Source organism: Trachurus japonicus, chromosome 21, assembly GCF_045865225.1.
Source record: "Trachurus japonicus isolate A0001 chromosome 21, Traja_1.0".
Lineage (NCBI taxonomy): Eukaryota > Metazoa > Chordata > Actinopteri > Carangiformes > Carangidae > Trachurus > Trachurus japonicus.
Genome location: NC_140927.1, coordinates 3,727,625 through 3,753,562, shown reverse-complemented (window position 1 = coordinate 3,753,562; position 25,938 = coordinate 3,727,625). Strand labels below are relative to the sequence as shown.

General features: G+C 41.6%; 1 protein-coding gene across 2 annotated transcripts in view; it reads left to right on the top strand.

The window, feature by feature from the left end:
* gli2a (GLI family zinc finger 2a) overlaps positions 1-25,938 on the top strand; it is a 106,486-nt gene that overhangs the window by 39,858 nt on the left and 40,690 nt on the right. For both annotated transcript variants that reach the window (XM_085764696.1, XM_085764695.1), the window contains exon 3: positions 18,460-18,565. In XM_085764696.1, coding sequence (XP_085620822.1) covers positions 18,460-18,565 — 106 coding nt within the window. The remainder of the gene's footprint in view (positions 1-18,459; positions 18,566-25,938) is intronic.

Genomic DNA, 25,938 nt, shown 5'->3' with positions numbered 1-25,938 from the left:
GTGTAGCAATAGCAAAACTTACAGACAGTCCCAACTGCAGTTACCTCATAAAATCTCCCCAAGTTTTAGAAGTTTGTAAAAGCCATTTGATGACAAATACAAGCTCTGAAGATGGATACTGTAAAACTATCATCGCTAGTCATGAAGTCATATGTTAAATCTGAAAAAGATTTGGTTTTTCACTTCTTTTAAATGCAGTTGAACTTGAAGGGGCCAGATCTTCATGAAAGTTTCAAGACTTGGCCATGATTTAGGAGAAGCAGCCTGAGTTAGGTTTTTGAGGAAGTTAAAATGTTCCCAAGCTAATTACAACTTGGTCTTATAAGATTGTTAATTATAGGCCTATGTGGTGCAAACATTTGCTAAAAAGCATAAAACAATAAACCAAGAAACGGATTAACAGATGAGTTAAAGATGTCAGTTTACCACTAGGGATGCACCGATGCATCTGCTGAACATCGGTATCTGCCATCGGCCATCGCAAAATACTTATAGTAGCGGCCGATGCTTATATTCTAGCCTACTGATTCATAGGAGAAGCCTGTTTTTTTTCTCTCTTTTTGGGGTGACGTGACTCTGTCGAGGTGTTAAATTTGTTAAAGTTAAGTGAGCGAAAATGTCGTTTTTTGTAATGAAGGTTTATTTGTTTGCTTCACACAAAAGAGGAAAGACATTGGTACGAGTATCGGCCCAGATTTATAGTCAGTAGTTACCACCCTCAAATTAACAAACTAAAACATTGGATTGCATAACAGACACAAACCCAAATCAACCAGGACATTCAGGGCATAGACATGTTTTGTTCCTGTCAAATGGTGAAAAGCTTTTTGTGGAAAGTTTATAAGGAATCTCAGTGTCAGGTATTGTTTGAATATACCAACCAATGCAGAGAAGAGCAATTTTCACAGGTGTGCATTGAGTTAACCCAAAACTAGACTGCTTGTGGGAAATTGGCCTTGTAAGTGTGTGTGTGAGTTCATGTGTGTGTGTATTACTCTGACTGTTTGGTTAGTGTTTAGCTCCAGCAGCTTGTCATAGCTGTAGAGATGGTAATTGGCCCAGACCTTGGCTGTGGGGGCAGAATGATGTAGTAACAACAAGACAAGGTTTTCATTCTGAGTGACTGTACCTCTGCTCAGGACAGTTTAGCCTCGTCATGGTTGTCAAATACTGTGTCTGTGTTTCAGCTCCACTTTGTTGCAGCCTTTGTTATACACACTGGTATTGCAATGCTTTTACACACTAGCGAGTTGTGTTGCCCTTGCCCCCCTCACAGCTCCATACTGAGAAGAAGAACAGTGGGGGTTCTGTAGGCTCATATTCCACAGAGAACATCCTGAGAAATGTTTTCCTTAAAATGATTGCAGAGGTGAACACCTCCGCCTTCACAGTCATTTCACTATTCAAGACCTGTCTTGCTCAATTATAAAAGCACATTTAACTTGGATCGCAATGCCCGAAGCATTTAATAATAATCCTATAATATCATATCATAATACATTATAATTTGTTGCTGACAACACATTTGTGTACACATTCATCTGTCTTTCTCCTCCAGTCATTAACTTTCTCCTCCTTCTCCTCCGCCACTCCCCCTCCCTCACTCCACTGCAGTTACTAGCACCATTAAGCTGTCATAACACGCCACATATAACCAGAGGTGATCCCGGGACTGAGTGAATCAGGCTGCCCCCCGGGGGGTGGAGGGGTGGGGGTGGGGGGTGAGGCGCTGTGGCTGCCAAACAGGGTCGCTACCTCAGGGTCCGGGGATAGATAGGTACCACATGTAAGCAGAGGCAACCGCTGGCTCTAATAGGAGCTGACAAGTGGCGGTCTGACAGGGGAGATCAGATGACTTGGGGTGGCCTATTGCTATGGAAACAGAGCTCTGTTTCTATTGGACCGATGAGAAAGTGGTTTGCTTTAAATAGAGATTTTGTACAGATGAAATATTTGAGTCATGGCCTCTGCTTGTTTTCACCACAAACTGGAAAGCTTTTTTTTTTTTTAAGTTTCAACATAGTGTTAAAGGTGTGGGGAAGTATGACACCTTTGTTGATGTCTGAGTTGTAGAAAATCCAATGAAGTCATGCATGTTAGTTGAACTGTATTCTGGGTAATGTAGGAAAAAGAATGTGTTATGGTGATTCTTCCTCAGGCTGAGACGATGACCACTGATTGACACCTATCATTTGCATTGCACATTCACTAGACAAAGGTGTATGCTATACTGTATGGTGCATACACAACTTAATAAGTTACTATAAAATTAAGTTTAACTACTAGTTTCAAGTACATGTCACCACCCAGTGCTGTATGTAGAAATATGATTTAATATTCATGCACACCTGAAGAAACACAAAACTTCAAAAACTCAAATATCATACCAAGAATATTTGTCTTATTTCTAGTCAAATCAAATCTCATTATACTTAAAATAAGACTTGTCACATAAAAAGTAGCTTGTTTTTAGAGACTTTTTACTTCTTTCAATCATATTTTCACTTGAAATAAGTAGAAAAATCTGACAGTGGAGCAAGTTTTTCTTCCTTATTACAAGCACAAAAAACTTGCTTTCACTGGCAGATAGTTGTAGTAGTTTGAAACAAGTGAAAATGATCTAAAAACAAGTACATTTCTTATTTTAAGTGGAAAAACATTAGTTTTGACTAGGAATTAGACATTTTGACAAGAAATAAGACAAATATTCTTAGAAAGATTTTGAGTTTTTGCAGTGTAGCCTACTGCAGTCCTGGGCCAGACAGAAAACACCATGGGCTAATACCTGAGTGATGTCAGATGAATAAGAGCATTGAGGTGTTGGGGTTTGATGGCTTTCAGGAGCTGGGTGGGGCCTCGTTGCTGCTTACTGGTAATAATCACTCTCTCCTGGAAAAACTTCACTAATGCCGAAACTGACTAAATCCCAACTGCCTTTACAGCCTTGATGGAGTCATGATTCATGGCCCCGTCTTCCAAACCACAGCACACAGCACTAACTTCACATGGTGTTCTTTGTGAGCGCTTAATGTGGTGCTTTTAAAGAGAAGATTAAGAATAATACAGTGGCAGCATGTGGCGTCTTTGCCAACAAGCGCTGGCTGATGAAAATCACAAGTGGGCCACATATGGATCATTATCAAGAGCCAGGCAGAAATTGTTAAAACATCAATTGGGGCTTTGAAGAGGGGCATAGGAAAAATACTTTCTAATCAAGGCCTTGCAAAAACAAAAACCACAAGCTCCAGAAAGATCATCCCCAACCAAAGGAGCCATATGGTTTTTGTTTGTTTGTTTCTATTGAAGGGAAACCCAAACTAAATAGTGTAAGAATTACATGATAAGTAAGTCTGTAATCATTTGCTTTGTCCCTGTGGGGATTCTATTAAAGCAGCATTTTCTACCTGTAATAAATGGAATTCAGCTTTGGAAGCAGACTGTAAAGAGAATTTACCAAGGTTATTTTTTTTTCTTTCTTTTTGGATGGAGTCAGGATAAGCATATAAGACTTCAGCCTGGATTTGGTCTGGAGCCGAGAGTTTGGCGCAAGTCCACACTGTAATTGTTTCACTATGTCGCCGCTCAATTTTGCCGTCACTGAGACTGAGATAGTATGGAACTCTCCTACATTAGGCTGTCTTATTATAGCTCTTCAAAACATCACGGTTTTGATGGAATTCCACTTGTATCATTACTTCAGTCAGAGCAAGTAGTACTAGTCTTGTTTCCCAAATGTTTTACATTGAGGTCTCTGCCTGCAGCCTGTAATACAGGCTTTCTAATGTGAATCTGTCATATCCAGGCCCAAGTCAAATATGGTGCTGATGACATCACATGGGTTAAGTTTACACACCTGTCAAAGTGTCCCAAGATCCACAGGAGATATTCAGAATAAGCAGTTTCTACACAGCACAACTATGCAACCAATACTTGTGTGTAACAGCAAGTGAGGTGGCCTCTCCAGTCACTTGACTGTGCTGTGATTGATTGTAATTTTCATTTCCATTTGGATATGTAATTTTTCATTTATCTTTTTTTTTTAACATTTTCTGTAATTGTAAGTGGAGCCAACTGGGAATCCAGTGGAATAAAGTACAGATGATTTCATTTTTACTTGCTCCGTACCATGAACGGAAGCTGTGAAGACAGAAGTGTTTTATGTCGTCAATGAAAGTGGAGGTGGGGTAATTTGACCTGTCTTTAACAGTTTAATCACCTTACCCTCATTATTACAGGCAGTTCTCCTGCAATCACTAATGACCTAGCCTAGTTTCTATAGAGCCTATAGACAACTATGACGAACATACGTGAATGATGGACAGCTCACATTCTTTGTAGGAACAATTAACTTTGCCACTGTCCATTCATGGACTAAACCCCATAAATTAACTCTTCTATAGTAAAGATGACTTAGTTCTGTGTGGCAAAGAAACCCATCCAGCTTTATAGTTGGACAGCATTCTTTGAAATCTGTGATGAAGGAACAGGATGTGCCTATTCAGAACAAGATGTGAGAAGAAATGCTCTGTCAACACAACACTAAACACTAAAAGCTTAACACATAAAGTGGAGGTCGGAGCCACAACCCCGACTTCCTCTGTATGTGCAAACTGTGGAGTTTATCAGCTTAGTGAGAGTGACGAGTATCGTTAGGTTGTAAATTATCTAACACAGTATCAGGTAGAGTAGTCTATAGATAGGGTGCTGCCGGACCTAGAAATGAGTCGGCCCTGAAGATCGGGAGTGTTTTTGTATGGATGCAATCATCCATACAAAAACATATAAGGTCTGCTGTTAAAACGTGGCATCATCACTTGGTCCCATCTAGTCTTTTTTATTTTTTTATTTGTGGAAATCCCCATTAGCTGTGCGATAAAGCACCACATGGGAACAGTACATTTAAAACATACATGAGTAAGACAAGACAACAAGAAGTAAAGACAGACTCAATCAAATCTTCACAATACATATAAATCATCTTCCTAAATAAAATAAAAAAAAGTATACATAAGACACTCCAGTGTACAGTTAAAAAATAAGTGTATGAGTTTTGTCATTGGCAGTGGTAAGGAGTTCCATGCTTTCATTGTATTCTTCAAGAAACTGGTGTTTGGCTTAGGAAGCATGAACCAGCCTTGTGTTGCTTTTTGGCAACTGCCTTTCAAAAAAAGAAAAGAAAGAAAAAGTCAAATCATAAAATCATTTGATTGATTGACTGCTACACTTTGAGATCTTTTTTCAAGCACAGTACATGAGCGGACATACTTTTCATTTTCCAACGCTGCCTTTCCAGTATTTGAGCAAAATGTAAGAAAAGTTCCAAGAACACAAGATGTTCTTCATGTCTTAAACTAATATGACCCCTTGTCACTGTGGCGATGTGTTTTAAGGGAGGAGAGACACAGAGGCCAGTGTGTGCCCTCCCTCCGCACTCAGATTGTGTTTACTATGCTGTTGAGATTTGCTTCTTGTATTGTGTGAACAAATCTTAGCAGTCCTGAATTGACTCCCGGGCTTTACTCCAAACATGACGAGTATGGCCGACTGTGTGCAATCCTATTAGCTTTTACAGCTTGGCCATGTTGCCATCTTCCTTACACATCAGCTATATAACCTGTTAATATGGTATTTAGTTAGCATAGAAAAACCAATGATCATCTGTTTTTAAAGGAAATTTAAGTGGGAGCCCTCTGTGGTTTTAAAGGTTGCTGGTTTAAATCTGCAGGCCTTCTGGTGAAATATGTGGGAATGCAACTTCTCTCTCAACAGCTACTACTGAAGTGGTTTTGAGCAAGGCACTCGCTAAATGACAACTGGTCCAGCAGGGTTGCTCAGTGTGGTCTCCAGTAGAGGCCTGTGGTTAAACTGGCCACATTCCCAGTGGGAATGTGTGCAACTATAAACAGAGAACTGAGACATGCGAAAAACAAGGTCGCCATTCATACTAATGAGCTGCAACGAGATGCAGAAAAATAAAAACTTATTACCAGCCAATAAGTTTTATATTCTCATAATGTACTCCCCTTTTTTTCACCATAATATACTTTTATTGAATCGGGGATTGCTATTATTCAATCTGGCATTTTCAATATGATTGAGAGCCCTTTCTGACCATATCCATAAAAAGTATTTGTCACATCAGAAGAGATTCCCCCACAGGCTTACCCTAAGGTGACTCAACTCTCTCAGTGTCGCACAAGGGAAGCAGCGCGTCGGCTAATTATATCACACAAAGCATTGTGTTTGTCAGCACGGCTCCTGTGACAAATGATTCCTTATCTTGAGGGCTGTTGTTTGTTGTTGCTGAGTAATGTCCCGGTCACTCCTGGCTCTCATCTCTGGAGCTTTTCAGAGGCCTCAGCTACTTCTCTGTCAGTCTCCAGGAGCCACGGTAATACAACACGTGCACGAGTACGATCAAAGATGTGCAACTGATGCAATTTTTTGTTTTACCATCTCCTCTTGCATCACTTGTAGAGTAACGCACAGGGAGCTCCTTTTCTCTTTCAGCTTCATAAATTCCCTTCATATAAAATGTGTTATTTATTTAACTTGCATACTTCCGTAATAATAATAAACATCCATTAATTTTTATCGTTTTTCTTTTGTCTTATCCATGCAGGCTTGTCAGGCCAATATATACTGGCAAATCACCTCTCACACTTCACACAAATTAATCCAATGTGTCCAAAAACAAGCGGAATGTTTGTGTTAATATAAGTCTTAAATAGTTCTATCTTCCGACAGCAATCACTTATATAGAGTGTTTGGTCCGAAACACGGGTCTGTCAGTCGCTCTGCTGTAAGCCGAGGAGAACAACCTTTATCCAATGAGGAGAGAGAACGGCATAAAGGGGCGGTCGTCTCTGTGTGTGCAGCCAAGGGATGCGCGTGAATGTGGTGACGTAGGGACGAGGGCGGGGACTGCTAACTCCATCGGCTGACAAGAAGTTAGCCAAAACCACCGGATCGCTTACTTCTGCTTTAATGAGTTTGATGAGAGAAACCAAGAAATCCCGTTAGCCTCCTTAGCGTAGCTCTGAGCAGCTTGCGGTTCTGCTCCGCCCGTCTAAAAATACCTTGCACTGACAAATAAAGGTAACGAACCTACTACTATGACTATAGGGATTATGACAATGGGCCATTTGCCAAAATGTTGAACTATCCCTTTAAACTGTGGGAGGGAAGAGAACCCAGACAGGAGAACATGCACACTTTCCATAGAAAGTGTCAGAACCTAGAACCCAGAACACTATGGTGCCTGTAAAGGAGATGATGTACAGGAATAACATTCAGCATTCATGCATCAGGATCTAACTGCAGTAGTTTCTCAGACTCTGGCTCTGTGGGGGATGTGGGCACCCAAAAGGCAGAGCAGCATTAAAAGCACATGTCCTGTGACCCGGCAGATCCCAGAGGTTGTAGCCCTAATCATTCATGTCACTGCTGACTCCGTGCCCTCCTCTTCTTCCCATTTCCTTCCCTCTAGACTTATCTCTGCATCAGCCAACTCTCTTTACTTCTTCTCACATTCTAGCCTGAAGCCACAGAGTCTTGTTTATTGGTTTCAGGAAGCAAAACTGATGCTATTTAAATTCAACAGGGGGGAAAAAAAAGTAGTGCTGCCAGTCCATGGACAATATAACTGTCCCTCAGTCCACCAGAGGCACCAGACCTTCACCTCCACCATCAGTCATTCAAGCTGTCTCTAACATAATGTGGTTGTGTAGGGTTTGGAACTATAGCAACACAAGTTTCTGCTTTCAAAATACTATAAAGTGAATTTTTATTCTGTTCCCATCTGAAACCAGTAGTCATGCTTCTTTACCCTGTGACCGCTTGACAAATGAAAACCATGAAAACTTTTTTTCCCCTTAAAATGAAGCACTTATTTTAATCCTTTACCTAATCGAGTTGTTCTTGTGCCTAAACCAATCGTGAACTTGCTATAAACGTAACTGCATGTTTATTATTGTAATAATCCTGGTGCTTATCTTTGTCGTTGTGGTTACAGAAGAATTAATTCATATTTTTAGAGTGCATTGGTACTACATGGAGTAACTACATGCCTGGTCCTCGTGGTTGACCAAAAGAGTACAGAGTCAGGGAGTCCAGTAAACTCTGTTACATCATGCACTTTTATTTAACCCTCTGTTAAAAACCAGTATGAGAGAGGAGCTGATGGTAGCGATATGTCTCTTCATCTTATTGTTCAGTCAGTGACCAAGTTCAGCAAAGAGATGAGCTGAAGAGTTTGCAAAAACAACTGGAAGTTATTTTTACTGTGTATTAGAACTTAGCAAGAAGAAATTGTAAAGGTTGTTTTTATTTCAGGACAAGATGGAGCAAAATATCAAATTAGAATCACCAGCATCTTTTCCTTATAAAACCTAAAAGCCTAACAGATACGCAGGCAATGGAATGAGGACCAAATGCTAACAAAAGAAGACAGGCAACACTTCTAAAATCAGAAAAGTTGGCTGACTGAGGGAAGAAGGCTGCTGCGACTCCCTGTGATTAGGGAAGGGGGATACGGGTGAACAGGTGCATGTGGGGAGTCAGGCAGCGAGAGGGAAAGGCGAGAAAACGGGGGTTTACTGCATAGCAGATGGAAGTGGGAGCCAGGTGAGTGAAACAGGTGAAGGTATCTGTTGGACAGGTGGAGAACAGCAGGTTTGCTGGTCTGCAAAAAAGTCCATATAAATGAAGAAGTGAGAACGTGGGCAGGCTGGACAGAATTTACGAGGAGGAGGAGGAGGAGGAGGAGGAATGGGGACAAACTTTAAGAAAAAGAGTAAAAGCAGGGGAGCATTATCAGACTGAAGGGGGGGAGGGGAAAAAAATAACCTGAGAGCCAATCCAGTTGGTCAGAGGCCCTCTAACCTGCTTCACAGCTGTTTCTTGTTAGTGCTTTAAAACAAATTCCCAGAGTGAGATGGTTTCCTCGCTGAATCCTGCCCCGGAGAAAGAGGCCAGACAAGAAGGGGGTTTAGAAAAGACCCCGCCGCTGTGTGTGTGTGTGTGTGTGTGCATTTTTGTGTGTATATAAACAGTGTAGTCTTAGCGTTTTATCTTATCAGGATAGATGACCTGAGAGCACAGCTGACTGCACTTAAGATGCTCTGTCCTGTGTTATGGACGCCGCTAACAGTCAGCTGAGCTTCAGTCTTGATTTCTTCCTACAGTTACCGCTCTTTAAAATGATCGGCCCCCGAACGGAGCCTCAGCAGCGACAGGCAGACAATGTTTAAAGTCACCGGGAGTGAGAGTTCACCTTTGATTCAACTTTGCTGAGAATAAACAAGTGTAAGGAAAGCCCATCACAGATGCTATAGTGTGCATATACAGAGGAAAGTGGAATAAAACAGTGAGTTTACTGTCACCTGTCTCCACACTTTTAGAATACTGCCCCTGTCAGCTTCGTAAAGCAAACACACCAGAAAGAGAAAGTAGGAGGATGTTAGTAAAGTCTGAAACGACCACATGGATGTAGAGCTGTTGTAAACTTGCGCTGCCATTAATGTCACTCTGATGCCATGAGTTTATTTAATAAAAAAACCCTCCATGCTGATGGATAGAAACATTTTTTACCAACTTTAATTATTTTGAATCATTTTAAAGGCCTCTCGAGAAGAATTCAGCTTAACCCTTTCATGCATGGAGGTCACTTGTACAGCTGTTTAAAAGTGTCTTTTTCTCTATGCCTGCAATTTATGCGTATTAGTCCACTCTAGTGGAAGCTATTGCATCATCCATAACAAAAAATCCCATTGGCTGGCCATTGCATTGGGAAAAACTAGTTAGTGAAACCAAGATGGCCAAGATTTCTTCGTTCATCTTATATGATCGATGATATTTTATACAATACAAACCTGTACACTGTCCAGAAAGGAACAGACAAGCTGGCATTGAGAGGAGTTATGGTAATAATATGGTATTGCCATATGTCAGATACCCAAGATCCAGAATTATGCTTTGACAGGAAATATGATAAATGCTATAAGATACTGTGAGGATCTACACTCAGAGACTGTTACTTGGGTCACACTATCCTCAGTTCAGAGAGAATTTATTTTGTAACCTTGTTTTACATCCCTAAAGATGAATAAAAAAAATCTTAATTGACTTAATTGACTCAGTTTATTAATAGAGCTCAAATAGAGAGGCCTACAGGGTAGTGGAGGAACCACCATTCCAACATAATACCATATTACAACTGTATAACTAACTTACAACTATACCTAGATAACTACCATGTTATTACATTGATGTTTTTTACAATACAAAACGCATGAAGTACACTTGAGTGGACAGATAAATATATCTTTATATAATAAAGATAGAATGTTTTTGTTTTACATCCCTAAAGATGTATAAAAACACAACTCCTGACTGAGCTTATCATAATTCATGTATGAGAGGGTTAATGTGTGTCTTACGCCTGTGGGACAAAGACACATTTAACCGATCCAGCCCGACTGTTTGATGGAGACCAGGCGAGTTCCGTCCAGGAGAAACTCCCCAGCCTCCTGCTATAAGGCCTGGAGAGCAGTCTCCCCGGGGGGGCGCCTCACCTCAGGCTGACCCCCCATAGCCCAGACAGCTTTAGATTGATGTGCGCTGCCTCCTTCTCCCACACACTGTGTGCTGTTTTGGGTATTTCCTTCTGCCTTTCCCTTCTTTCCTTTAAAGACAAAAAGGCCTGTTTACGAGTCAGGGAGGGTGAATGCTGAGCTTGCGCTGAGGATGCCGTCATCGGCCTCTGAGGACGCTCTTTGTGTGAACTGGCAGCTTCTCCATCAGCTGTGTCTGAGAGGTTAAAGGGCTCGTGCAAGACTGAGGAGAAGTTCCCGCCGTTTGATGTTACTTCAATTTATCGGTGCCAGAAACTGCTAAAGCAAATGCTGCTCCGAGCCGAGAGAACGAATTGATGAAGTCATGCCTTAACCAGCTCATTACCAATTTTATATGTTGTTTTTTTAGTTAATAGCAGAACACCCATACATCAAGCCATACAAACTTATCAGAATCAGAATAAAGGAGGCTCTGAGCCTCTCCTCTGATTGGTTTTGTGTTTTTTGTGTGATGAAATGAAAATATAGCAGATTTCAGGCACACTGCACGGTTGGATGGTGAGTCCAAGTGGGCGGGGTTAGGCTTTGATAAAAAAAAGACTGGTTACAATATTCTTTTATCATTCTAGTTTATTTATGTTCAGTTTGTTCATGTTGTAATTTATGTTGCATTCATTATATTTATTGTAATGCACCACATTAGAGTAGCGCTCTCAGTTAAGTTGGATTTGAATGTGCAGCGACAATAAAGGCTTTCAATTCAATTCAATTCAAGAACCTAGACCAGATTTATAATCAAACTACACATGGAAATTTACCCTTAAAGAATATGTGAGTAGCCCAAATGTCACAATATGTACTGTGCAAGTATGCACCATGGAGGTTGAATAATACAATATGTTATTTTGTAAATCGTAATATTAGTGTTGTATACTTCAAAGTGGCTAACTGGAAGTATTTCTCAATCATGCTCATACCTGTGTTCTAAAGTCACAGTAAATTAGAGTTGTGATTCCCCTGCCAAGGAGGACAGACTGGCTAAATCAAGCTACCTGTTTGCTAACATAACAAAGGCTCCACCCTGCACCCCTACACTCCCACTAAACACCCAGCACTCAGGCTGGGTGATGCATGGGAGTCATTAAGCAATGATCTCAATGTGCTGCTGTGGGACACTAGTGATTATTTCACCCCTGCTAGGGTAAAAAAAAAATGTCTAGGTTAGATTTGTGTGCTTTAAAATGGGACGTGGGTCCCAGTGGGTTGAGATAAAAACATTTTGCTGGAAAGATTTTTACAAAAAAATAAAATAAAATAAAAAATACAATTCTTAAAATGCAATGGTCCATGGGTAAAATCACATTTTAGAGCTCAAGTGTCTTAGACAAGCATTAATCTGCTTGAGCTTTCCTGTTTCCCCTGGTGCTAAATGGACTTTAGAATCACTGGCTAATGGCAACCCAGGTGAGATAAGGTCTTGGTAGCACTCAGTCTTTAGAACAATTAGGAGAGGCAATGCAGCACCTTGTAGCCCAGGTGATGGATCATACTCCTGGTGGGTTCGCAGAGGTTGATGCTGAGACCAAGGAGTGATTGTCTGAGGCCGGCGTACGGATCTGACAGAGACTGATTGCAGACGAGAGCGGCCAGCTGGGCCTGAGCAGGTTCTGTAAACACGCCAGGACAGGAACGGAGGCGGCCGCGGCCCGGGTGGCTGCACCACAGCCCTGCCAGATGATACAACACATCTGGGGAGGAGTTGGGTTGGAGGGATGCGGGCGTCATGACAACAAAGTATAAACACAGGCCCGAGGCCCTGATAGCGACCTACTTGATCAGATGTTTATCTTGCGCTCGCTCGTTGAAAACACATTATCTTCACTGCATAAGGCCCCAGGGCATGTTAGTCGCTAGCTGCTAGCTTGTTGTTTTGGGAAAATGGTTCATCTTTACTGTGTTAATTCAGTTTCTCCACTCTCTGACATTCTTTTTAGCAGCAGGGAACAAGTAAACAAATGGTTAGCTATAGTTAGCAGCTAGCTGATGAATGTAGTGGAGCGAGTAACCAAGAAAACTTAAGTCCCAGGTATTTCTTGAGATGTCAGGGAGCTAAAATGAGATCGAATACTGTTATATTTTGCTAAATGCATAGAAACACAACTCTCTAGCTACAGCTGCTGACTCACAGACATTTATAAATGTTCGTATTTGAAATATCTGATGCCCTAATGCACTATAGAGAACCACAGTGCATTATTTGCACTGCTGTGGAATAACTACAGTGTAGGCTACTTCATAACACATGCAGACTTTTTGTAGTTCACAAAGACTAATGAATTTCCGCTCAAACAATCTCTTGTCATTACGGAGACTATCGGGCTAATCCACTTTACCTTCTGCCCAAAATCCCCCTATCAATAAAAAAGGTATCATTTTACCTTCCCCAAGGGCTGTTAAAAGTAAAGAGCCACTCTGTTAAGACTTCCTTTCATAGATGGCAGTGGTTTTCGTGCTCTCCTGTAAGCCTCTAATCCCTCTGTCGCCATCACTCGTCCATGTGCTGCCCTAGAGGAAGCGACGTCTTGCAGACTAAACCTGCAGATCTCATGTTGTGTGTGTACTGCAGAATTCCTGGATTAGGCTAAACATACACTTTTTATTAACCTTGGGCATGGCACTTGCTGCAGTGTAACTTCGCACACAACCATCTAGAGAGTGAATCTGTTTTTTTTTGTTGTTGTTTTTTGTGTGAGAAAGACATTTCTGTTCTCAAAGTAACATGTTTGTGTTTGTCTCAGTCACTCTTGATGGTTTGCTCACTGAGAGTGAACTGCAGAACAAATCAGTGACTGTGTGTGTGTGTAATTGTGAGCGTGTATGCATGCACATGAGCATTTGTGTATAGCCGTTGGCACGGCACTGTGTAGTTAGGACCCAGGCCAACTTTTTCTGCTGGAATTTCCTGTCTGAATCGAGCACCCCCACCTCTCCTACTCCTCTGCTCTTCACTTCTCTCTTTCTTTGTGCGCTTCGCCTCCTCTGTTTCTCACTGCCCTTTTCTCTCAGAGCACAACAAAGGCGTTTTTTTTTTTTTTTTTCTGAAAATTATTCCTGGCCTGGCCTGGCCTGGCCCCTCAGGGCATTATTATTATCATTGAGTACTTCCTCGAAGACATGAGCCCACTTCACTCTCCACTTCAGCGTGGTCCTGATCAGGGACTTCATTTGGACATAATAAGAGGGCACATTTCCTTCTCCTTTCTCTGAGTCATGAGACTCGGAGCGGCCTTTGTTAACATTGAACACCTGGCATTGTCTTTAGGGAGAGATCAAACCGGGGCTTTAAGATGCAAACTTAAAAAGGGAGATGTGGGGCTGCCCTGCTGCTCGGCAGGATGTTTAGCAGGTCTCATTATGGGGGCTGAGGGGCAAAGATATGTTCAGTCTTAAAACAAACACGTTATGGGAGATCAGAGCAGATACGCTGCCTGTAAACCACCACCAGTCAAAGGCTCCTGTGGGCTGGATTGATTCGTGATATAAGATTACACTAACACAAAAGCCCCTCAGTGCACGATGCACGGTACACTTAAGTGAATTTTGAGTCCCTGCCATAGTTTACAAAATTAGATCCCTGCAGAGGACCTTGCATAGCCTCGTGTAAAAAGACAAAGATCCAGTGAAGTTTAGAGAAGAACTCTAGTCGGTACGCATTGTGGGTAAAATATACTTTGCATACACAGGTAACCATGACACTGAAATGAGACATCTACCTTCTGATCTATGAAATATTTCCTGTGTAAATTTGTACCTGTGGTAGCTAAGAAGATGTTTGGAAATAGCAACACAACACGCCCCCGTTGGTGAGGGCATGTCGCTTCAGGCGCTGGTAAAAGTCTGAGAAATAGATACATGATTTTAAATGCTTATTAGCCCCTCAAACATGAGACAGGATTTTTACACCTAAAGGAAATGAGTTTCCCTGCTGCGGCTCAGTGTCATTTTATCGTGTAGTAAAAGTTGAGACAAGTTGTGTTATTGTGAGCTCACGTTCTCCGCACTGTCTGTAAAATGAGGAGCAGGGTGGAGTAACCTTGCGTGCCAACACACCCACGGGGGGACACGTGGACGGTAAATCAAGAAACTGAGGCGTGTGAATCGTCCCGGCCAGGTACCTGTCGGTATTTGTCCCTGCAGCCCGGAAAACAATGCAGCTGTCTGAGTGATGGAGGGGGCTGTCCGGCCCTTCTCACCCCCACAGTCAGCAGCACCGACCTGGGAGTCGGCCTCTTGGGGACTTGGTTCTTGCTGCTATTTGTTTTTGTGTGTTTGTGACAACTTTTACTGAATTTTATTAATTAAAGGACCATATTCTGTAAAGGCAGATACAAGGTCTAGGTCCTATATTAACACGGTGAATGTATCAAAGGCTCAGTCCACAAAGACATGCATACAGCCTGTAGACACTGAGCCTTAAAACCAGCCGTCAGGACCTCTGTAACATTGTGATGTCACAACCAATCTGGAGTGGCGTGTTATACCTGACATCTGCTCTATTTTTTTTCTCACTTTATTTATTGGTTTTCACGATTGAAAATGTAACAGCATACAGAAATGCAAGAACAAACTCCCACCCCCCACCCTAGAGGAAAAGCAAAAAAAAAAAAAAAGTAAATGAAGTAAAGTAAATTTGTAGACATTGCTCTATTTTAATTGGATCACTTAGAAAACAGTGAGCCAATCAGAAGAGTCTCTCTTCTTACTAGCGCTCCAGAGAGAAGAATATTTGATCATATTTGATGCTGATTAGGTGTCTCCCAGGAAGAGGTTTAAATGAATAGAAGATAAAGAAGAAGATAAGATACAATAGAGAGGAAATCTTAAGAAAAAAAGAGTAGAATCCAAGGTTTTGGGGACCGTTTGGGGAATAAAGAGTAAGGTCTTTTTGTTAGGTAGATTTATGATAAATTCTCTGCTACAACTCAAAGCAGCTGTAGTACTGGCCTGACTTCCAGCACAACCTGTCTTTGTCATCGTTGAGCCTCCTTGTCCCCTGCTCTCCACTGGAGATGTGCCAGGCAGCACAAGCAGAGGGCACCTCTCAGACAAAGCCTCAACTTCTGGCTCCACTTGTGAAACAAAGCGCAAACCTCTTTTCCCATCTCTCACTCCCTCTCGCTCATTTACTCGGCGCCTCTTCTGGCTTTTTCACACACACAAGTTGACTCAGAATTGGCGACCGGTCTCATACACAAAAGTGATGGAGGGTCACTGGCTGAGATCCAGCAGCATGGATCTTGATAGAAGCACAAAGCCCTCGGCCTTCAGAGCTCAAAGACAAGAGGAGATAAGGAGTGTGGGGGCACTAGACACATTTTTACAACTCACTTTGCCTCAACAGATATATATACAGTACCTTCTTTCTTCTTTTTATTATTCCCTGAGTGTATGTGTGGAACATTTTGACTTTGATACTTCCAGTATGAGGTGGCATCAACCTATTTGTTAAAAAAATGTTATTGTTTTGAAAATCTGACATTTGTTTGACCTAGCATTTTTTTTTAAGACAAGCACTTGGTGATACTAATCTAAACTAATTTGTAACATTCTGAGCTCAACTTAAAAAATCAGATATGGCTTGTCATGTCTCTGGGCAGACACCTGCTTATTTTCTTTAACATCAAGCAATGCAGAGAAAACCTGACAGGGAAGACTGTTGACTGTTTTTTTTTTTTTTATAGAATTTCTAAATAGAAATAGATTCCATGGATATTAAAGTTATGCAGCATTCCTCTCACAAAAAAAATCCTTAAAAATCACTGAACTTTGCAATTCAAGTAATATGACTTTTATTTTCTAAAAAAAAAAAAAAATCTATAAACCACTTCCAACTCTCATCAATACAGATTATGGAGGGGAGACAAATGTTGACAGTTTTTCGTTTGTTGATAAAGTTCAGACTCAGTTTCTGACAGGAGACTGTTTGTCCATCTGAAGGCTTCTGATACCTTCACTGACATGCTGTTAAGATTCATCTGCTATTTTGTTTCAACTGCTTTTCGCTACAGTATCTACTCATAGAGGTGGATGATGGTCATACAACCTGCGCTTGGCCTCATCATTGTTAGTGCAGAATAACCTGACTGATAAAATATAAAACCTTTTCTAAATTAAGACTGAGATAGTTTGTTTTTACTTTGCTTGTATCATGACCTGAGGATAAACTCTTGGACATTTACACTCAGTGGATGTATTATGCTTCATCTTCATCCCCAGTGTCTTCTCTTACCACTTGAAGTGTAGCATTACATGAAAAATCTTCGGGGCCAGGGGCCACCCATGCTTAGGTACAAATACAAATACAATTCTAATGTCAATATGACATTTAAATGGTAGACAGTTAATGGTTATTAAAGCTCCAAAATGCCACACCAGTCAAATGGTCCACAGTTCAGAGCTGCCTTTAAGGGGACTCTACTGAATGAACTAAGAAGATGATGGTGCATCGTTATGATGATTGCCTCATTTACAACAACAAAGGCTTCAATCAGGGTTAAGTAGCATTAATGTCTGTCATTGTAACCAGCATCACCTAAAAACAACAGCCAGTGTTCTGTCGTTGCCTTCAGGCCCAGTTTCCTGTCACACCTTGTTTTCACAGCGAGTCAGGAGCCTGGAGGCACGTCTCACACAGGAAGGTGTTTTAGAAACGCAAACTTGGAAAAGAAAAGGAATTTGCAGTGATTATAATGACAAACACAGGATTTTAGATTAAAAATATACAACTATGAATTCTTTTTTTTTTCATGCAGAAGAAAAAAACACTTTCCTTAATGTTAGGAAAGGTAACCAGCATGGGACACACTTATAGATGTGATACTCAAACTTAACTGAAAAATGTGATCTGCTGTCTTCATAAGTTCAGTATAATGTATTCTGCTTGCCACAAACATATGTTGCGTATTTAGTGTGAAAAATCAAATAAAAGAGGTAGAAGTTTAACTGCAATACAAAAAAAAGATCTAATTTCAAAATTAAACCTAAAAATAGCTTCAGCATTGAGCACTTTATTCTAGACATGTTCCAATTTCCACCCAAGCTCAGTTACCCTATCAGATGGAGATAATGATCTGCTCCCACCGAGTATTGACCTTTGACCTTGGTGGTCTCTGCTTCCAGACCATCCCAGGGTTCCTGAACCATGCACAGCCAAAAGATCCTAGTAGCAGGAATCAACCCAAGGGAGCTCGAATGCTTTATGTTCTACCTCTCTCCACAATGTGGTCATTAACACGTGTGCTGCTGTTTTTTTTGTTTTTTTTTATTCTCTGCATCAAAACCAAAGTAATATGGAACTGTGGAGAATTAGTAGGCCTTTGGTCTATTATTAGAGCTCCCATCCTCCCTCAATCAGTATAATAATGTCTCCTACTCAGTCATTATGACAGTAATTAATGAAGATCGTCTGTGTTGTTCTAATGAGACTTCCCTCAAGCCACCAGACCGTTTATGGCAGGAAATGCTAGATTCATGCATTCTTTGTCTCACACATAAAAACACGTTCATTGTTGTGTAAAACCTGCTTTGGTCTTACGGGATAGAGCCAGTCATTAATGAACATGCTGTTCTTGGAGCAAAAGCCACAGACAATGTAGAAGGTTTCAATTACTGGTGCATTACGGGAACAGTAAAATGGTACAGTTGCATCTCATGCTGCGTCGTTGGCGCTAGTCAGGAAATGTATTTCAGCCTTAAGATTTGTCTGTCTTGGATTTGTCCTCCTGCAGCTTGAAGAAATGTGTCATTGTTTTAATCCAATGCATGTGTTTCTCTCTGATCTGATTGTTCTTGGTGTGTGACTCTTTTTCTTTCTTTGCACTCACAGGTACCCACCACCTCTTCCCCCCGTTTCACGCACCGATCCCCATCGACATGAGACACCATGAGGGGCGCTACCATTATGAGCCACACCCAATTCATGCTATGCATGGGTAAGCATCTTTAGATACATTCTTAATAACGTTATTAAAATCAACTTAAGTCCCACATTAGACATTCTTTCCAGTGTTTCCAGTGTTGATTCATAAGAAGGCTGATTACCACTTATACATTTCCTGTCTCAATGTTCTCTCTGGAGCTCTAGTCACAACAGGTCTGACTGGCTGAGCGAAATAAATGAATAAATAGACAAATAAATAAATAAATATATAAATAAATAAATAAATAAATGAACACAATTTCGATGAATGAATGATTTCAGGTAAAAACTGATAGTGGGTTCAAGTGGACGTGGCTGAGAGCACTTGCTGGGTTGTTGTGACATCACAAAGTAACAGAAGTCCTGATGGCTGGTTTTAGGTTTTGCATTCAGTTTTATAGGCTGTTTGCATTTCACTGTCTGCTTTCGCAGCAGCATTAACATAAAATATTTCATTATGAACCGAGAAAAGTTGATAGAACATAGATATAATGTGAATAAGTGATATTTTTACACAGTACGGAAGGTAAGACCTTCAATCAACTGAAGAGGAGCCACAATAAGAACAAACTAGCAAACAAAAGCAAACATCAAAATAAAACTTTTTTTTTTAAATTATTAGTTTGTCCTTTGCAATCGAAAATAGTTTTATTATATCGCCATGCCTGTGAAAGTAACCATAGCTCATACTTGTGAGAATGGATGAAGTGCTGCTTTGTCCACTGAGACTATCTCTTCACTAAGTGTGCAGTTTTGTGAAGGTTTTGAAGGCAGACATGAGCTAAAAACCCACTGTCAGGAGGAACCAGTTTTGATAGCACCATGGGATTGTCTGTCTTTTCACTACCACGCTAAACAATTTGTCAGCAGTGGGGCTGGAAAAAACACTTCCTGCGTCAGGGCGTCAGTGAGAGAGCTCCATTCAAACACATCAAAGCCAGACAAGACACGCAGCGCAAAGAACGACACAGAGATGAAGAGGATGAAGAGAGACAAGCCACATTATCAGCAGCGCAACACAGTGTTAACATTTCCTTTCCTAACATTTCATGGTTCGTGGACTTGGAGAGCTCTGTAGTGCTGGCATCACCCGGCAGAAAGGTGCTCTGCCAAGACACATTGTCTGAAGAAGAACGTCTCAGCTGAGAGGAACTGTAGTGAAAGAGTACAGACGCTTCACTGGAGTAAAGGTGGCAGCAATTCTTATATTAAAACACTTTTGAAAAGAAAAACGCTGGCTATTAAAGGCCCTAAATGATAGATGTCCATGTTTTCTTAGATTATAAAGCAGATCTATTTTCAATATACTGTGGAATTATTCAAGTCCCCAGTCCACAGAGTAGAGAACACAACCTCTATTCAAAATACTGGGCCTTAAAACAACGCTGTCAGAGCTTCTGTTACTTTGTGATGTCACAAAACAACAATCACTGGTCTCAACCGTGCCCCAACTCCTGCTCTCCTCCTCTGGGTGTTTTATCTGAAATCTGCCATGTTTTTTTTTAAATAGATCACTCAGAAAACATTTAGCTAATCAGAGGAGAGACTCAGAGCCTCCTCTCTTCTGATTGGCTCATCGACCTGTTTTAGTAGAGCTCTAGAGAAAGGCCTGAGAGAAGAGATGAAAAGAAGAGGAGAAATTACATTGAGATTATTTTAGATACATCACTGGAGAAGTGTTAATTATGGGACATTGAAAGCAGAAATGTCGAGATATACAGTATATCACTCATATTTATTGGTTTTATTTTTTTTTTAAATCATTAAAAAAAACAAAAACTAGTATTGCTTAGCACTTGCTTGGTTTGCCACCTTCTGTCCCAACTTGACCTAAAAAGAAACACTCATTTATTTTGCAACTCCATTAATGTGGCATTACCATACAAGTGTGGCCTTCTTAACTTTGCTGGGGCCTTCCTGTGCTTATCTCAAATATTCAAATCCAGGAAGGGAACTCGGGAGGAAGAAGATCAATAGAGGTTTTGTGAGAACTGTGCTGTTACATTTAAATTCAGCAAGATCAGGTGATACAAGGCGCAGGCAGAGCTATTCATCACCTGCAAAGCAAAGGGGGGAGAAAAAGTTGGGACTGCGCGCCCAGTTTGTTTTGATTAATGTTTTGTGATGCTGACAGAGTGCCCCTACTAATTCATCAAGACCTCGATCCAGCTGTCGTTTTAACAACCTGCGGAAATTCACACAATTACTGCACGTCGCCACAGCGAAATGGAGCATGTTGTCAGAGCTGCTGTCTGCTGGCAGCACGGCGTCACCGGCTGCACGCTTACATGTCAGGGTTTTGGTTTTTTAGGCTGAAAGATTGTGTTAACTCCTGTGTGTTCAAACAATACAAACAGCACAGCTGCTTACAAACACTGGTAACATGCACTTTGTCATCACTATTTGTATGTAACATAATGAGGGCTGGTGGCCGGTCCGCCCCGGCTGTCATGCTATAGATCCTGCAGTAATTACCCTCATGCATGCTACCTGGCGTACAAGCTTACAATGTAAGGACTGATATAGGCAGTTGACGTTCTTCATATCATATGCAGTATTGCAAAGTGTAACCTTGGTTACAAGCCATGTTCTGTCTTTTCAGCTTCTTGTTGAAGCTTTTCAGGCCATGAAATATCAAAGACTGGATTTTTTCCCCTGACATTTCATTGCATCTTATTTTGTTCCAGTTGTTTCCTTCCATTTTTTGAATCCTTTTCATATAATGTGTCATTTGTAAACCAAACATCTTAGCAACTGGAAGCACTTTGGCATTTATGGGTTTCTGTCCATAGACTTTTTGGGTTGAGGCTCAGTGTTTGTGTTGATGTCATCTACATCATCAGTTTCACTTTGAATGGACAGAGTGGAGGGTGTGAGCATTGCAATGGAGCTAATATGAAGCAGTTGTGTGGTTTATTTCAGTGTGTTTTTTGTTGTTGTTGTTGTTTTTTGTTTGTTTTTTGTAAGCTTTTAGATATTGTATGCCTTTTATCGGGAGGCAACAGTGGAGACATGGGGCCCTAGTTTGGTGGCGCAGCGCAGGTGGCGCAAGGTAGCGCAGCCGGTGTAATGCAAGTTTCGACCAGCGCAGCCTAGCGCAAAGTCACATTGGCAGATTGGTAGATCGCGCTGCGCTGAGATAGGCGTGGCCGCGCAGCAGGGGGAGGCGTCACAGATTCAGCTTGGTGCAGTGGAAGTTTCGTGCGAAAATGTCCCGCCGAGGGTGCGCTGAAAGCTCGCCACCTCAAACCAGGTCTACTCTCAGCGCAGGGCGGAGCGCAGCTGGTGCAGTGGAAGTTTGACTGACTGACGTGCAGTGCACACACGTCACCAAGACCTCACAGGCAGGTTTCCACAGTTCCAGGCACATTTCAATGCAATAAATATCCACAATAACCACTATTTAATGCAACTAATGGAATCAACACATGAATTTATATCTATATAGATTGTCCCGTCACATCTGACGTCAGATCAAAGCAGAGATCAAAGGCTGTCGGCACGCGTAATGGAAACTCCACCTGAATTAACACAGCAGGGACGAACTGGCACTGAAAAGCAGCTGTGGATGTCCCAAGAGCAGGACTGTCAGGGTGGATGACTGCATGTCACTGCCGTGTTGAGATACGCACTGTGCCGTTGTGATGATCTGCTTTATTTATTTATTTACTTATTAATTCATTAGCGGCGAGCAACTGCGTCATCACGCAGCCGTAATGAAAAACAAAACACAAATCATCATCTCTCTTAGCCCACCACAACAGCCTCGGTATCAGATAGTCAGTATATAGCCTATACTCAGCATCTCTATCACAGAAAAAAAGAGAGGAGGACAAAGAGAGAGAGAGAGAGAGGGAGAGAGAGAGAGAGAGAGAGAGAGAGAGAGAGAGAGAGAGCGTCCTTTACGCTGATTTCATCCCGCATTGGTGTTTGTTTATGTTGTGATTAGTGTACACCTCTCATCTTGCTTACACAGGGTGTGAATAAATATGAGTTTCTTTATTAGTTTATTAGTTGTTGTTTCTTACACTGAGCACCGGTTCTCAGTGTATCAGATCAAACCTGATTAAGGATATTAGTAAACTCATTATTCTGTCACTCTGAGCTCGGACCTCCGGACCAAAACAGCTGTTTCCTCCTGGGAGAGGTTCGGCCACTGGCGTCGCTGTCTCTTCCGTCCATGTCAAAGTATGAAATAACAAACTTGCAGTGCGCATCGCCCAAATGGTCATGTATGTGGTGTGTATCCTAACCATTCAGCCTATAAAGGTTGGTTGTGATACGTTTGTTGTTAATTGCCCAGACCTATTGCACATTGTAAGGAACATTGTGGTTTTCTAACATGCATTAAATAGTTATATCATCCTACAGGGTAATTATGCTTCAATAGGTGAGGTTTTCTGAAGTGCAGTGTGTCTGGTAAAGGCAACCACGCCCCAAGGTTTAGTCTGATCCACACTTGTAAAGCCTGCATTGCAGTGAATTTAAAAAACAAGCAATGTGATACAAGTGTGAAATTGATAGACAAGTGCAAGTCATAGCTTGCTTCTTTTTTTCTTTTCTTTTTTTACCTTTGCTACTTGGGTAGTTGCTGCATTAAGTGTTGTTTCAGAGCCAGTCCCAGTCCAGCAGTGGTTTGACAGTCTAACAATTTCTTACTGAGAATCTGAGAAACTATAGTCAGCGTAACACAAGGTTGCACTGTCAGAAGACGGGGCGTTTTTACAAATGCATCTTTCAGCACATTTCCGAATGCTCGATCCAGGATTTAAAAGTAGAAACCTTCCGACTGTGGTCTCCCATGCTTTTCACGAAACGTAGCATACCAGAGGGGAGAAACGTGCCATATCTGCCTCTGGAACGCATTAAGATGAGTCTCTTGTGGGATAACAGAACAACTTTAAACGTAGAAACAGCACTTACGCGCTTGTTTGCCGCTACATATTGTAGAGTTGGGCATCTTCTGTGCGAACCCACAAGCCAGGAAAGCCAGCCACCGTGCCAACATGTTTGACTGGGTAATTAGCATCCAAAATCCAGCCTTCCGTTCCCAGAACCTCAACGACAACGCAACGGATGAGAAAAACAGATCCCCCGCTCATTCCACAGCCCGTATTTATGCTTTTTGGGAAGCAGTCGGGGGGCAAATTGCAGCACTGAAAAGTTGAAATATGCCCAAGGTTTTTGTGTTGCAGAGCTGTGGCCTACACCGCCCATGTACACAAACAGATGTGGTCCCTGCTCACCAGGCAGCGGGCCTGCTCGGGGCCCCGCAGCACCACCACAGCTCGGAATGTGTTGATTAAATAGAGTTTACAGATACAGCCATTTGAGTTGATGTTGTTTTTTTTTTCTTTTCTTCCTTTCATTGTTTTGGTTTTGTTAACATGGAAAAGGAGGAGGGTGGGAAGACGGGTGGGAGGCCCCGGGTGGGGGCTCAAATCTGACGATTGGCTGTCAGTGGTTTTGTCAGACGTGTAGTTATCCTACATTGTTGTCCGCTGGCTCCGGCTCCGGCTCATCGTCATCGCTAATGTTTGGATTTGGATGCTCCACCAAAAGTACAGCCAGGAATGTGGTGCTGAAAAGACAAGGGACCTATTAATCAAAAGACTGTGAAGTTGCAAGTCAATAGCCTGAAATTTTCACGCTTTATCGCACGGTCTCAACATAATTTCCTTGCACTCAAAAAAGACCAAATGGTATGTGACAGCAGTGGAGCTGAATAATGGATAATTATCCTTTGTATAATCCCATCTCATTTAAGTATATTATCCCATCGTCTGACATAGTTCTGTGGGGACGCCTCCCCTCTCTACACAGACTTTGCTTCCCAGGGAGTACAGTATCAAGTTGTGTCCAAATCCTCAGCATCCTGATCAGGGCCCCAAAAACAACTAAGGCAGGATCTTAGCATGTCCCCTGTGGGGTAGCGTGGTCATTTATCTTGATCGCCGTGGCTGCTCAGAAGTACAGAAGGGAGTGTGTCACATCATAATTCATCCCACCCTGAGCCAGTAGGGAAAATGCCAGAGAGGCAAATACTAACTTCTTGGTCAGCGAGGAGGGCAGGGAGGCAGGCAGAGACACAGAAATGGAACTGTATCACCTTACTTTGAAAACAGGTTACAGGCAGCATCTTGTGGTAGTTACTTTTTTTTTTTTTTTTTTCTTGATGGATCATTTTCAAAGTCACCAGAGCCACTAAACTAATTTGACTGCATGTTTTATACAAATGAAAATGATCACAACAAAATAAGCTTTTTTTTATTTGTCTTGTGTTTGTATCTATGGTGAATATACCCTTTCTCTTGTCTTTAAAGGGATAGTTCACCCAAAATTAAAATTTCACTCATTATCTACTCACCCTCATTTCAACTAAGAGCTGTGAGAATTTTCAGAGTCCTCCGTTCCTTCTCTGAGTTACGGGGGGGTCCGCGCAGCAGTATTTGTCCATATAATGGTTGTCAATGGATACCAACTTTCTTCGTCCAAAAAGACACACCAAAAAACATCCAAATACCTCCATACTGCTCGTCTGTAATGTCCCTCTTGTATTGAAGCCCCGACATGAGAAATTGTTCCGAAAGAAATTAAATAAGTCTATATTTTAAGCTTGTTTGTAGTGGAAGCTCCCAGTGTCTCGGTTCACTGCTCTTCCTGACCGGCGGAACAATTTCTCATGTCGGGGCTTCAATACAAGAGGGACATTACAGACAAGCAGTATGGAGGTATTTGGATGTTTTTTGGTGTGTCTTTTTGGACAAAGAAAGTTGGTATCCATTGACAACCATTATATGGACAAATACTGCTGCGCGGACCACCCCGTAACTCAGAGAAGGCACGGAGGACTCTGAAAATTCTCACAGCTCTTAGTCGACATGAGGGTGAGTAGATAATGAGTGAAATTTGAATTTTGGGTGAACTATCCCTTTGTGGTGAAGTGTGGTGAGTTCTCTTGAAATGAGTCTAAGTTCTTATGTAGTTTCCTTTTTTAGGAGACTAATTTCACTGCTGCACACCTGCTCAATCACTGCAATTAAGTGACCACCAAGTAAAAGTCAGGCTACATCCACACTTGTTTAAAACACATCACTTCCAGTTCTGATGTCCATACTGCTGTGGAGTTTCCAAGCCCCCATGACAAGACTTTTCGGTTTCTTTCATTTAGACCTATATTGAAACGCTGCTGCCCCATTTTCATTTTAAAACACAGTTGGTTCAGTTTCAGTCTGGATGAGCAGAAGCTGAAACTTTTGGGAAAGACTGAGTCCCTGATCACACATAACCTCATTTATAAAAGTTGCATCCTATGCACATGACCCTTCAATGCCATGATCAGCCTAAATGGTAGTATATGGACTTTATATACTTTCTTACTTCTCA